Below are 12,713 nucleotides of genomic sequence, written 5' to 3'. Positions count from 1 at the left end.
TTCGTTTTATAAAAAAGTTAGGTCCCCGATCACATATTGGTCAATCTCAGCTAAACGACGTTGGTATGTTAAAAGTCCAAGTGTCGAATTTCTTAGAGTCTGTCATGTTTTTAAAATATATAATCATTGTTGTCCACCTTATTTATGCAATCGTTTTATTAGAATTTCAGACAGTCATAATTACAATACTAGGGGATGCAATTTTAATTTTAGAATTCCAACCATCAAGCCAATGGCACATGTTACCTTTTTTTACAATGCAATTAAGGAATGGAATAACTTGCCAATTAACATTAAGGAATCACAAACTGTTTGTTGTTTTAAAAGTAAAGTTAAAAAGTATCTACAGGAACGCACACTAGCACTTGAAACTATTTTATAAGCGCTTCTTCTTTTTTTTTTATGTCCTTTTGCTGTTTTTTTTTGTAATTTTTATATGTTTCATTGTATGTCTTTTTGCTGTTGTTTCAAAGGACCTCATTGGAAACAAGTCCGTAGAGGACTTTTATGAGTTATCCTTGGCATCCTTTCTTGTTTTATTCATGGTTTTTTATATTTGCTATTTTTAATTGTTTGTCTGTGATTTTTTATGTACTGATTCCGAAATAAATCAAATCAAATAAAATCAACAAATAAATAGAACGTAAACTATCTATTTAAATTAAATATTATTAATAAATTATCTATAATATAAATGAGTGAAAATGATACGATTCAACTTCGGCGGTCCGGTGGGTTCATTTTAAGCCTAGTTTTTAGTGACTAAATTTCTGCGAAACGGTTTTATAAAAAAAGATCGCGTTAACAATAGTAGTAGAGGCCTATATAAGTGTTAAAATGGTATGTTTTGACGGCTACCGAGACCAGAATCATGGACCCTTCTTCCTGGCAAGAAAATATCATTCTTTCAAAATATGGTATTTAAATCCGGATCCCAAAACTCAATCAACAATTGGTGTTTTAAGGGTCACTTTTTGAAAAATACATCTACAGTACTAAGCTATATTTTTTCGTGCGCTTTCGATTCGTGTAGAAGTTGTTTTAGTAGAAAGCACAGCTAATAGTGGGCTAGAATGGGAGTCACAAAGGAACAGAATTTAAACCAATCAGATTAAAATTTGATCAAAGCAAGTCCGTCCTTTTATGTAAACAGACGAGTAATCTAACATATTGTGCTCATGTACCGGTACGTATCGTAACTAGAAATCAGGGATTTTGGTTAGTTCAAGTAGGCCTATGTGGTGCAAAAGCAGTGATTGACCTCGCAAAATATATTATCAGAAATTTATAAAATTGTAATTTATTTTAATTGGTTTTGTTTTTAGTATACTGTAAAATCGAATGTTGCAAAGCATGGATTAACATATTTTAATATATGTTATACAACTATTCTTCTCCCATATTACTACTTCATTTTCTTTCTTTTTTTTCGATAAAAATAGTTATCATGTAATTGTGCAGTTTTCAATAATTTAAAATACCTGTAAAAGATAATTTCCTCAAAGTAAAAATTAATTAAACAATTTACAAATGTAATCGCTTCTCGATTAGTTTCCTGAAATTTATCAAATTGCGGTAATTTTTATGTGCTGTTTTAGTTGATTTCTGTAAAATCAATTGTTTTGAATGCAATACTTGCTTCCTTGTTTCGTTTTGAGAATTATGAAAAATATTTCCTTATTTGGTCATCTACTTTTAGACAAGCACTTAAAGTATTTAAAATTATAAATTAATAAGTAGTTATCTCAATACTTATTTGATGCTTTATATTGTCGAATGTATTTTTTTTGTTTATTTCTGTGCACTGGTCTGGGTTAACCAACTAGCTTTCCTTGCTTTACTTTTAGACCAGGCGTGAACGAATTCCCCCAGTGTTGTTAACAGGCTTTACTGATGACGTATTTTTTTAAACCAACAATCAAAACCAATATTTTGAAGGATCCATGATTTATGGGTAAATTTTAAAGTTTAGGAGTACATTTGAAGTTTAAATTTATAAGTATAGTGACCCCTCAAGGCCGGCCTGAGACAACATCAACAGGCCATTTTAAAACATATTTAAAATAATTATATTTTACTGTGTTTTTTAGCCTATTTTATTATTACTATCCGTAGTTTTTAAATTTTTAAATAAAAGTACGATTTTTTACGTCGAAAATCAAGTCTGTTTCTAAAAACTCGGGCAGAAATGATCATGTGATCTGCATCATCAATAATAGTGGATAGGCTTTTTTTTCGATTGTTTTGGCAAAAGTTTGTTTGTGTCGTTTGCGGCATAAAGTAACTAACTGAAGATATGGGAGTGTGTCACCAGCCTTAAAAATATTGAAAAAAAGGGTTTGGATTTTTTTTAATACGCCATTAGGCTAGGCCTATTTAAATTCTTTTTAAATTTTATTAATCTTGATTTTTCATTGGGGGACATCTTCAATTGTTGTACCAATCCATATTTTCAGGTTCCTTCAAAAAAGTATTAAAACGGTAACAGCGGCCAATGCGAAACCAGAAAATGTTGGCGCTTTTTTTAACTACACGTGCTGGCTACTATTTTTTCGGGCCAACACCTTATGTGAAAAAGTTTTTATACGTTTATATTGATAGAGGGCGTACTAAAAACAGCAGTTTGTGGGAACATTTTGGTGGCACGACACGAAGTACTGTAAGTTGTTGGTATTGGGGCTAGGCCTACTGTACTAATACCTATTTAGCTTGGTACTAGGCTGGGCCTACTAGGCCTACTCAGGGCCGTAGCCAGGATCTGTCAAGGGGGGGTTCGGACACTAAATATTTGGGTCAACCCCCCCCCCCCCCCTCCCCCAGCCTGATGCGAAGCGAATTTTGTTAAATGACACCCCTAGATGGCCGGAAAAGACACTATCGTGCAGCATGCTATATAACCAATGAGCAAAAAGATCGTACTTTTTTCCTCCTTCTCAAACACGTAGATAATTTAAATGACGATAACTATTTGTTGCCGTATGTTAGATGCGCGTGCTCTGTGCGGAACCGCCGATTGTTTGATCATTTACTCCGTATTTTGTTTTGCGTTCAAGTTCAATGCGAACGTATATCTAGGAGCAGCCCCGAAAAAAGCACACTGGGTGAAGGCAAATGCTATTTGCTAGCTCTATCTATAATATTTATTTACAGCAATTTGTTGAGGAATATAAATATGTAAATAGGTGATATTGATACATTTTAGTACGTATCGGCTGGTGGTCTAGAAAAAAATAATCGGATGCCATAATGTGAACTACAGTACTTGATCGATACCATAGATATTATAGTGTAAAATATTAATATTCACTATAATCCTCTATGATACATTATACTTCATAGTCACACATAAATACTGATGTACGTCGGAAGGCTATATACTTTATGCATGCTGCCTGACTGCCAGTGATCTAAACAATTATAGGTACGCAGTTGTCTGGCGGTGTCCTTTGTACGAATCGTTCGTGCGCCAGCTCGCTATGAGACGCGTCAATATCATGTTACATGCAGGGACCAAACATTTATTTTTCAGGTTAAAATCGGCAATTCATTTGCAGCTTTTAGAAATTTACAGACACGTATCACTAGTTGACGCTCATACAGAGAAGAAGGTTCACGAACAAGTTTACGAATTTTTCAATTTACAAACAACTTTTTGTACTGTGGGGCACGTATTTGGAGGATTTTTGGAGATGAGGGTGAGGTATTGGGCATGTCGGGGATGGGGGTTCGCAGTTGGTTAAGGGGGGTTCGCTGTAAAGGGGGGGTTCGCCCGAACCATAAAAACCCCCCCTGGCTACGGGCCTGCTGTAGGCCTACTATATTTAGCTAGGGCCTACTATTACTATAATAGAAAAGAATCACAGACATTTACAATACAAATATTATGTTATTTAATATTAAAATAAAAGTAAAATAATTCTTACATTCTTTGTCAGCAGCAATGCTATAGTAGTAGCTACTACTAGAGTCTAGGCTAGGTTTAGATAGCAAGGCCCTCTGTACACACATAGAGATATTATTATAGTGAACAGTACACAGTGGTGCTAGGCCTATAAACATTTGTTTCAGTTCAATTTTACATAAGATTGTTGTATTGGCTGCTGAAGGATGTTACGAGAGGCAGTACATTGATTGATAATGATAACTATTTCGCAGAAAATATTTATTATTTAAGCATCATCATCGCTGGACTAAAGTAAAACTTTACTTTCATTTATGAAATAGGCTAGGCCCTAGGCCTGGACATAGGGCCTAGACATTCCCACCCACTAAACTAATAATTTAGGCTAAAATTGGAGAGAAAACACCGATACATGCAATCAAAGTATAATCCTAACCCTAGTAGTTTTCACCAAATGTCATCCAGCCCCCAGAGACTGCACCACAAACACAAGTACAGTATAAGTAAACGTACTTTAAAAACGTGCCGGTGCCAAGTAATTCATAAGATCATTAGGACAGGAAGATTTAGTACGGTGATGTACATGCAAATGTTCATGTTTAATTACTGTTTGATCAATAGAGGTAGAAGGTTGGGGTGTTTTTGATTGGTTGGTTTTATTTGGCTGACTTGTTGATTGGTATTGGGGACGGTGAACATGGTGCTGACTACTTGATGATGATGCTGAGGATGATGCTGGAGGATGGTGCCTAGGGGGTTGGTCTGATCTTGTTGGCTGGTTGTCATTCCTCTTTGATGTATCCATTGATGATAGTGGTTGTTGATAATCGTAAATTGATGATGGGGGAGCATACGAAAAATTTCTAATGTGTTCATAGTTTGTGGAAATCATTGATGCCGTTTGTAACCCAGTCTGCTGAGGCTTCGACGTTGATGCCTGGCTGGATCTTTTTGTTTCTGCACTTGGTCGGAAGATATTATTGATTGCCTGTAGAAATTGTATCTGTCTGGCGTGATTTCTTTCTTCTTGAGCCTGTAATCTTTTCTCTTCTCTTTCTTCTCTCAATTCTTCCCAGTGCATCCTCTCTCTTTCCATCTCCCTCAAATGCTCAAAAAATCTGGTTTCAAACTCCCTGTTCACTTGCCGCATAGCGTTTGCAAAGCTGTTTATCAAGGAATTGTATTTTGGTTTCTTTGAATATCCTGTAAATTTATATAAATATATATATATGAATTCTCTAACCCGATTGGTCAATATGTACGAGAGATAATTCTGTATTACTTGGTAAAACTGATCAGACAAGTAATTAAGTAGGTCTATTTATGTGGGTGAGCACAAGGCATTTTCGAACCATGAAATAAGAGCTTGTATTGGAAGAGCCATCCACTATACAGTGCCTGTATGTTGAGTTAGTACTTTTAACTTGACTTCTACGGCAGGTTAAACAATTTTTTTATTTGCCATGCCTCTAGACCATACCATGTTTCTTTATCAATATCAGGTTGTTGAACATTTCATTAGGGAGATTTTTATTTGTGACGACCGATATGACAAAAGTATGTTGTGTTAATTCAAGGATATTGGAACACATCGATTGACATGACCTAGCTAAGTCGTCGGTCGCAATTGAAAGCTCCATATTAAATGCAAGTATTGTACTATGCATTATTTTAATATAAATTAATATTTATTATATAACACCTATATAAATTCCTGTCATTTGATTGGACGAATGTGGGTCACATGGCGTGCAATAGTACGCACTATTCAACGATCGTTAAATAGTACTTTTTGAAACATTTTTGTGTACGGAAAAAAAACGTCTAGATGTTATATAAAACAAATAATGAATGTTTTGTATTCGTGTAATGGTACAAATAATGGCACTTGGTGAATGATGAAAGGTTATATCAACTCGGCTTTGCCTCGTTGATATAACCTTTCATCATTCACCTCGTGCCATTATTTGTACCATTGCACTCATAAACATTCATTATTTGTATAATAACTAATATTTATAATAAGGCTTACCTATAGAATCAGCATAACGTTTTCGTTTCATGTTATTTTTCGCACTTCCTGAAATTTAAAAAATTGCACAAATATTTTTTTTTTTAATACATTTTTTTAAAATAACATTTACAGAATATTTTTTTTCTATTATAAAGTCAACGTTTCGAATTTTTGTTAGAAGCTCAAGTAGTATGCTTGTGAAACGCCATATGTGCCAAAATATTTATCTTTTTACTAATATTAAAGACCCTTTCCCTGCAATTTTGGACGTTTTTTGGAAAATAATACATATATATCACTTTAAAAACATTAAACCATGTCATTCCTTGTCTTAAATGTACGTTTTATGGTAAATTATGATAAAAAGTGAGAAACAATGCACTACCTAAGTAGCTCGCGGCGATCGACCTCTCGTGGACGGTCTTAGGCCTAGCCTAGCTAGGCTTAGTTTTGTAGGCCTAGCTGGTAAACATCGATAACGTACATCGTATGCTAGCTATATACCTAGCCTGACGTTGTATAGTTGCTGCATTAATTGTCTTTCTATTTTTGCCAGACTCCGTTGATACAAATTGGGGAAAACCCGGTATTTTCGCTGAAAAGTTTGGAGTCTTCCATTTGTTTTGGCTTCACGATCGATCGAAAAGTGGGCGAATTACAGGTGAAAAACAAAAATATCAATCCGCGCGCAATGCATTTTGGGATTTATAGCGGGCCGCTATAATTATTAGAATCGATTTATTTTTCACAATTTAACCGTTTAAAGACGAAAAAAGTTATCGCAATAGGACCATATAGTATTATTTTTACATTAAATATAGTTTGTGATCTTAAATTAGATCTAAAAAACGTAGGGAATGGGGCTTTAAGTCAAAACTCTTTCTGGAACCCAGAACCCTAGTATGAAGCTTATTACGGCTTCTTATGAATATGTTTACAATTAGATCTAATTCTTTGAAAATGATAGAATATTTACTTTGAGCTGCGGCGTCCACTGTTTCCTCAGGTTGTTGGTTAGTTGCCAGTTCTGAAAACATAACTATATTAAATAAAAAGATAAAACAAAGTATAAATATCAAGAAGGTATAAGAAAATAACGAGGGATATTGGGAAGTCATAAAATCCTTGTATTGAAGATGAAATGAATAAAAGTTGTGGTTAATGACACAAAAGAGAGAAAAAAAAATAACAAGGTGGTTTCTCATTTATTATTATGTTTAGCTTTACTGCTAAACACTTTACTACTTACTTTGAGCTGAAAATTCACTTTCTTCTGTTTGGCCAACATCTACAATGACATAATATTAATAACAAATTTATTTTAAAAATATTTAACATTAAAACACTCCACCATTCAGTAGTTTAAAATCAAATCAAGTATTGAGTTCAGTTTTAAGCAGAGGTTTGGAAAATTGAATATCTGGAAACAGCATAAAAGCACAACCAAACCATAGAGGGTGCTATTTATATTATTGTTTATAAATACAACCAAACATAGAGGGTGCTATTTTAAAAGCCTTCAGCATCTATTGTTCACAATAAAAATTGTTAGTTTTTTTTACCATAAAAGAAGTATACAGGAATTACTGCTTCTTTTTCTTTTTACAGTAAACAAAATATATACACACCTTCTTTAATTTCCACATCTTTTGATGAGCCAGCCCCGTCATCTATTGATAAACAAATTTAAAATGATTGATATTTTTAAATATGTAGCTGGTAAAAGTCTTACTAAAAATTACTACTGCCCCAAGAAAATTGAAAATAAAAGATCCTAGAGAAAATTCCCTGTTGTCTAGGGGCGTAGATTTGATGAAATGTATTCAGACTCACGAGCGTAGGCTGTCTGCTGCTATAATAAAGGGCAACTTGTCCCCTTTGGCTACTTACAACCTGGCTGGTCCTCACGTAGCTTTTTCAGGTAGCCTTTCCAGGTGGTTTAGTAATTACACAGAACCCATTTCTGTTTATACAAAACGTCAACATAGAACCATGTTGATTCAGCGTGTTGTATAAACAGGCCCCCTTGGACAAAACCGCAGTACTGCGTATGTGATTGTGTACGATTTTAAAATTGATAATTCAAGTGTAATTAATTAAGGAATTTTGCTGGTTTTTTTTTAAATTTTATGCAAATTTACCATGATCTGGCTCGTCATCCAATGAAAAATTAAGTTCTGGAAATGAAACATCTAAAAAAGAACAGAAAGCAAAAATTAATACTGTAATTTTTGTTTAGTATTATTTATCACTTATTTTGTGTGATTTTCGCGCTCTTTAGGCAGTTATATTCAAGAGAACGGAAGCATTGGGAGACAATTACCATGCGGTAGCTTATAGTTTAATACTACGACTGAAAAAATGGGTATTTGGAAACTGGGATTGCACATAGTGGGGAAAAGAGTCTATGAAAACATTTGCTGATAAATATTGAGATGCATTTAGACAGTAGTTATCGTGAGATGAGCGGCGTTTTTTGTAAGAAATATTTCTTTTATTTATTTGATTAGCAGATTTAAATTACCTATAATAATAAAATACATTTACAAATTCCTAAAACACATTGTTTCTAAAAAAGTGAAGACTGGAAAATACTCATTTATGCCCTATCTAGTATGTAGGTTTTTATGAAATAAAATGTAAGAGTGCAGTACTTGGACGTGCTTATAGTTATATCATGTTCAGTTTATTTTATATATTTTATCTCTATTTATCTTCCTTATAAAGAAGAAATGTCAAATTTGTTTTATTCTTAATCACTTTAACCCCAGATGTGATGTATTCCCTTTAATGGAATGCAAGAGACCTGTAACTTGATTATGATGATGACAAAACCATCAGGAAGAAAGGAGGGTAATCCTTAAGTGACCTTGAGATTCCTGCTTATGCACTGAAGGTTATGTAATGGCTTTTTGTTTCATTATCCCTTGTTATCCAATTACTGATCTCCAGTGTTGTAAAATGAATTGTTTTGAATACCCAGAGTTGTACAAATATTATAAAAAACATTATTTTTTTCTTAACAAGGTACAGTATTTACTACTTTTATGACTTATCAAGTTAAATTCCTTTTTCCTGTGAGGTTTACCGTTTGCCCATAATGAATGTCACAACCACATTATTACTTGCCCACATTATGATAAATACATACCACTACATTCTGAAACAGCATCAGTTTCTGTAAAATTACTGCTACCCAATCCAGCTACTGCTGACGAGACTTCAGAATTGGTTGCTACTGCTGGTGGTGATGCTACTTTTTTCTTCCTTTCACGCTCTTTACAGAATACAGCATCCATTTTGTTAAAATACAGCCAATGCATTGGCCCAGATCCTGTCTTCTTGTGCTCCTCTTTGATCATATGATACTGTTTACGTAAACTTTTACATTTGTTTATCACTTGTCTAACTTGAAAATGGTAGCCCAATTGTTTCAGTCGGTTTTGAATGGTGGCGTATGTAGATGCATTTCTTCTGGTGCCGTCAAATCCATCCTGGATTTTTGAATCTCCCCATATGCTAATCAATGCAAATGTTGCATCTTCATGCCAGACACTGCAGTTCATTGTAATTTTGAATTTCTGTTCAAGTAAAAGAAAACAAAGAATTTAGTTTGTGACATCAAACCATGAGTGCCACCATGCTTGTGTGTAACATGAGGTCAGCTTGTGATGTTTATTGATATCCTGTTGAGGTCAACTAACTGATAAGAATGCAAGTCTGTGATTGGTTACTTAAGCTTCATAGAACCATTGAAGCATGGATTTAGCAGTTGTACTCTATTTATACAGTAGTACATACTTGCTTGTTGTTTGAATAGCAGTACAGCCACAGTATTTCAGTTTAACACATGGCTTAGAGAATTATATTACTCTAGACTACACTGTTGCCTGTTTTAGTGTGTTGCTTTCTCTGTGAGTGTGCCACAGTCTATGTAGAATAGTTACTAAATACACAGGAGTACAATGAATGAAGAAGAATTTGGCCAAGTCATGACTATTGTTTCTGCTTACTTATTTGATACAAGCAATGACATAGTTAGGAACCGGTTATCTCGTACCTGTGGTAGGAGACCAACACCATTCGGTGATATTGGGAAAGTGGTATTCCTACAGCATATGAAGAAAAAAGAAAAGCTTGTGGTGGATGGGTACCTTCGGTTGTGCACCATTCCAATACCTAAACGGGTGGTTATACCACGAAGTGATGAGTGGTGGGTTAACGTTCTTGAAAATTTCACCGACGAAGATTGGCTTAAACACTTTCGTATGAGACGACAAACATTTGAACATCTTTGTGAAACATTAACGAGGTTGATTCAACGGCAAAACAATCCATTTGGGCGCAACCTGCCTGTTGATAAATGTGTCGCAATCGCTCTGTCAAGATTAGCGACAGGTGAAAACTTACGAGCGCTTTCAAAACTTTTCGGGGTTGCACGGTCTACAGCTTGTAAGAACGTCAATTCAGTTTGCAATGGAATTGTGAATATGTTACGTGAAGAATATATAATTTGGCCAGAAGGAGATCGTCTTGTAGAGACGATAAGAGGCTTCAGAGAGAAATATGGCATTGTGCAATGTGCCGGTGCTGTAGATGCAAGCCATGTACCCATCGCAATGCCTTATGATCATCCTGATGATTATGAAAATCAAAATGGGTGGCACTCAATTGTACTACAAGCAGTAGCTGACGATAAATTAAGGTAATATGTCCATTTAAAAATTTCCGTGATTCATGCATTGTGAGAATTGGGGGTTTTTTTTAGGAGAAACAAACAAATTTTTTATTATATTTCATTTTTTAATATAGATTCACAAATGTTGACGTAGGATGGCCAGGGAACATAAAAAAGAATGAGGTTCTGAAAAATTCAAAGTTGTACCAAAAAGGAACTAATGAAGAGCTGTTCCCAAAGGTAAATCTCTAATTACTCTGTTTTTATAAAAATGTTCTCTTAAACCTTGCAATTAGAAATAAACAGTTTAACCAAAAAACCATTGACTTCCAGTCAATTTGATTTTTTAAGGTAAATAATTCATTTTCAGGCCCGGGACAATACATCTTTAAAAATAAGCGATTGCTGATGTATAATTTACATACAGTATACAGTGGGTCTTAGGTTATTGGAAAATTAGAAAATTAAAAGGTACCTATTTAGTTGATTTTACAACTCTCAATGTAATCATGGCTCTCTGTAAAATCTGCAGGTGACTGAAGAATTAAGTGGCACAGATATACCACCAGTGACGTTGATAGCAGATTCTGGTTACCCACTCACAAACTGGATGATCACACCATTTCCAGATGCTAATACAGATAAACAGCAAGAATTCAATGATAAACTCTCTAAAGCAAATATGGTAAAGAGGTCGTTGAAAATGCTACGAGGAAGGTGGCACGTACTAGCAAAACGTAATGAAAATGCTCTCCGTAACGTCGGCCAAATGGTCATCGCTTGCTGTGTGCTTCATAACTTCTGTATTGTTAAGGGTGAACCATATAGAGACGAGTGGGATATGGAAGAATCTTTTGAGCAACCTACGTGTGAGAATATTACACAACTAGAGAAAAAAGGCGATGAAGAAATTCGAGCACAATATTTTTTATAAAACAGTCAGCATTTCTTTTATATTTTTGGGAGAATAATAAAATTAGCAATGCTATATTTGTCACATAAAAATGCACTTTTAAAGTACTCTGTCAAAAGTTTTTTTGTTTTTATTTTTTTGTACAGATAATTTTAAAAAACAAAAAATGTATGATTCTGCGCATGTCAAATTATGTATAAGTAACCATTTGTGTAAAAAAGGGGGTCAAAATTTAACATGCACAGACCACATGTGATTACTGCACATGTCAAATTTTAATATAGTTGTAACCGTTTTATGTCAAAAAAATAAAATGGCCAGAACAAATAATTCGACTCTACACATATTAATTATAGTAACCAGTTATGTCAAGAAATAAAAGGATCGAAAACTGGCTATTTTTCGAAAATTTCAGGGTACAGTGTTTTTTCAAAGAAATGGAAAAATTTCGGCCTTATTATTTTTCAATATAACTGGTTGATATGGCATAATTAACTTATATGCAAAACAGATTATTCGACTCTGCGCATGTTTATTATGCTATAGTAACCATTTATGTCAACAAATAAAAAAGTCGAAAATTGGCGATTTTTCGAAAATTTCCCTGTACTATAGTACAGGGATTTTTTCAAAAAGGACCAATTTTCGACCTTTTTATTTTTCGATAAAACTGATTACTATAGCACAATTGGCATGCGCAGAACGCATTATTCGACTCTGCGCATGTTTATTATGCTATAGTAACCATTTATGTCAACAAATAAAAAAGTCGAAAATTGGCGATTTTTTGAAAATTTACCTGTACTATAGTACAGGTATTTTTTCAAAAAAGGACCAATTTTCGACCTTTTTATTTTTCGATAAAACTGGTTACTATAGCACAATTGGCATGCGCAGAACCCATTATTCGACTCTGCGCATGTTTTTTATGCTATAGTAACCATTTATGTAAACAAATAAAAAAGTCGAAAATTGGAGATTTTTTGAAAATTTCCCTGTACTACAGTACAGGGATTTTTAGCGCGTGGACGCGACTCTATAGTTCACTATGTCGGTCGGTTGGTCTGTCGGTCCGGTATCACTATGCGTTTTATCGCTTTCTGACCTTATCTCGATATCAGTTTAATCTAGCTAAGTCAATTTTTCACAGTATATTCCTTATGGCCAGGAATCGATGTGGTTATGTTTTCACGGTGCGCAATAAAAA

General features: G+C 34.3%; 2 protein-coding genes across 2 annotated transcripts; one reads left to right on the top strand and one right to left on the bottom strand.

The window, feature by feature from the left end:
- Positions 1 to 3,978: 3,978 nt before the first annotated feature.
- On the bottom strand, positions 3,979 to 9,560 carry LOC140057225 (uncharacterized). The gene is made up of 7 exons (XM_072102790.1): positions 9,067 to 9,560; positions 8,057 to 8,107; positions 7,544 to 7,585; positions 7,165 to 7,203; positions 6,892 to 6,954; positions 5,934 to 5,981; positions 3,979 to 5,104 (listed from the first exon to the last, which is right to left on the bottom strand). Exons 1-7 carry the CDS (start codon positions 9,479 to 9,481, stop codon positions 4,416 to 4,418), a joined length of 1,347 nt encoding a protein of 448 aa, XP_071958891.1. The 5' UTR covers positions 9,482 to 9,560; the 3' UTR covers positions 3,979 to 4,415.
- Positions 9,561 to 9,586: 26 nt separating this feature from the next.
- Positions 9,587 to 11,810, top strand: LOC140057226 (uncharacterized). Its single transcript, XM_072102791.1, has 3 exons — positions 9,587 to 10,620; positions 10,728 to 10,833; positions 11,126 to 11,810. The coding sequence occupies exons 1-3, from the start codon at positions 9,881 to 9,883 to the stop codon at positions 11,525 to 11,527; spliced, it is 1,248 nt and encodes a 415-aa protein (XP_071958892.1). The 5' UTR covers positions 9,587 to 9,880; the 3' UTR covers positions 11,528 to 11,810.
- Positions 11,811 to 12,713: the final 903 nt, after the last annotated feature.

This window comes from Antedon mediterranea, chromosome 8 (assembly GCF_964355755.1).
Source record: "Antedon mediterranea chromosome 8, ecAntMedi1.1, whole genome shotgun sequence".
Lineage (NCBI taxonomy): Eukaryota > Metazoa > Echinodermata > Crinoidea > Comatulida > Antedonidae > Antedon > Antedon mediterranea.
Note: the sequence above shows the minus strand (reverse complement) of the source record. Positions and strands in the feature narration are given on the sequence as shown.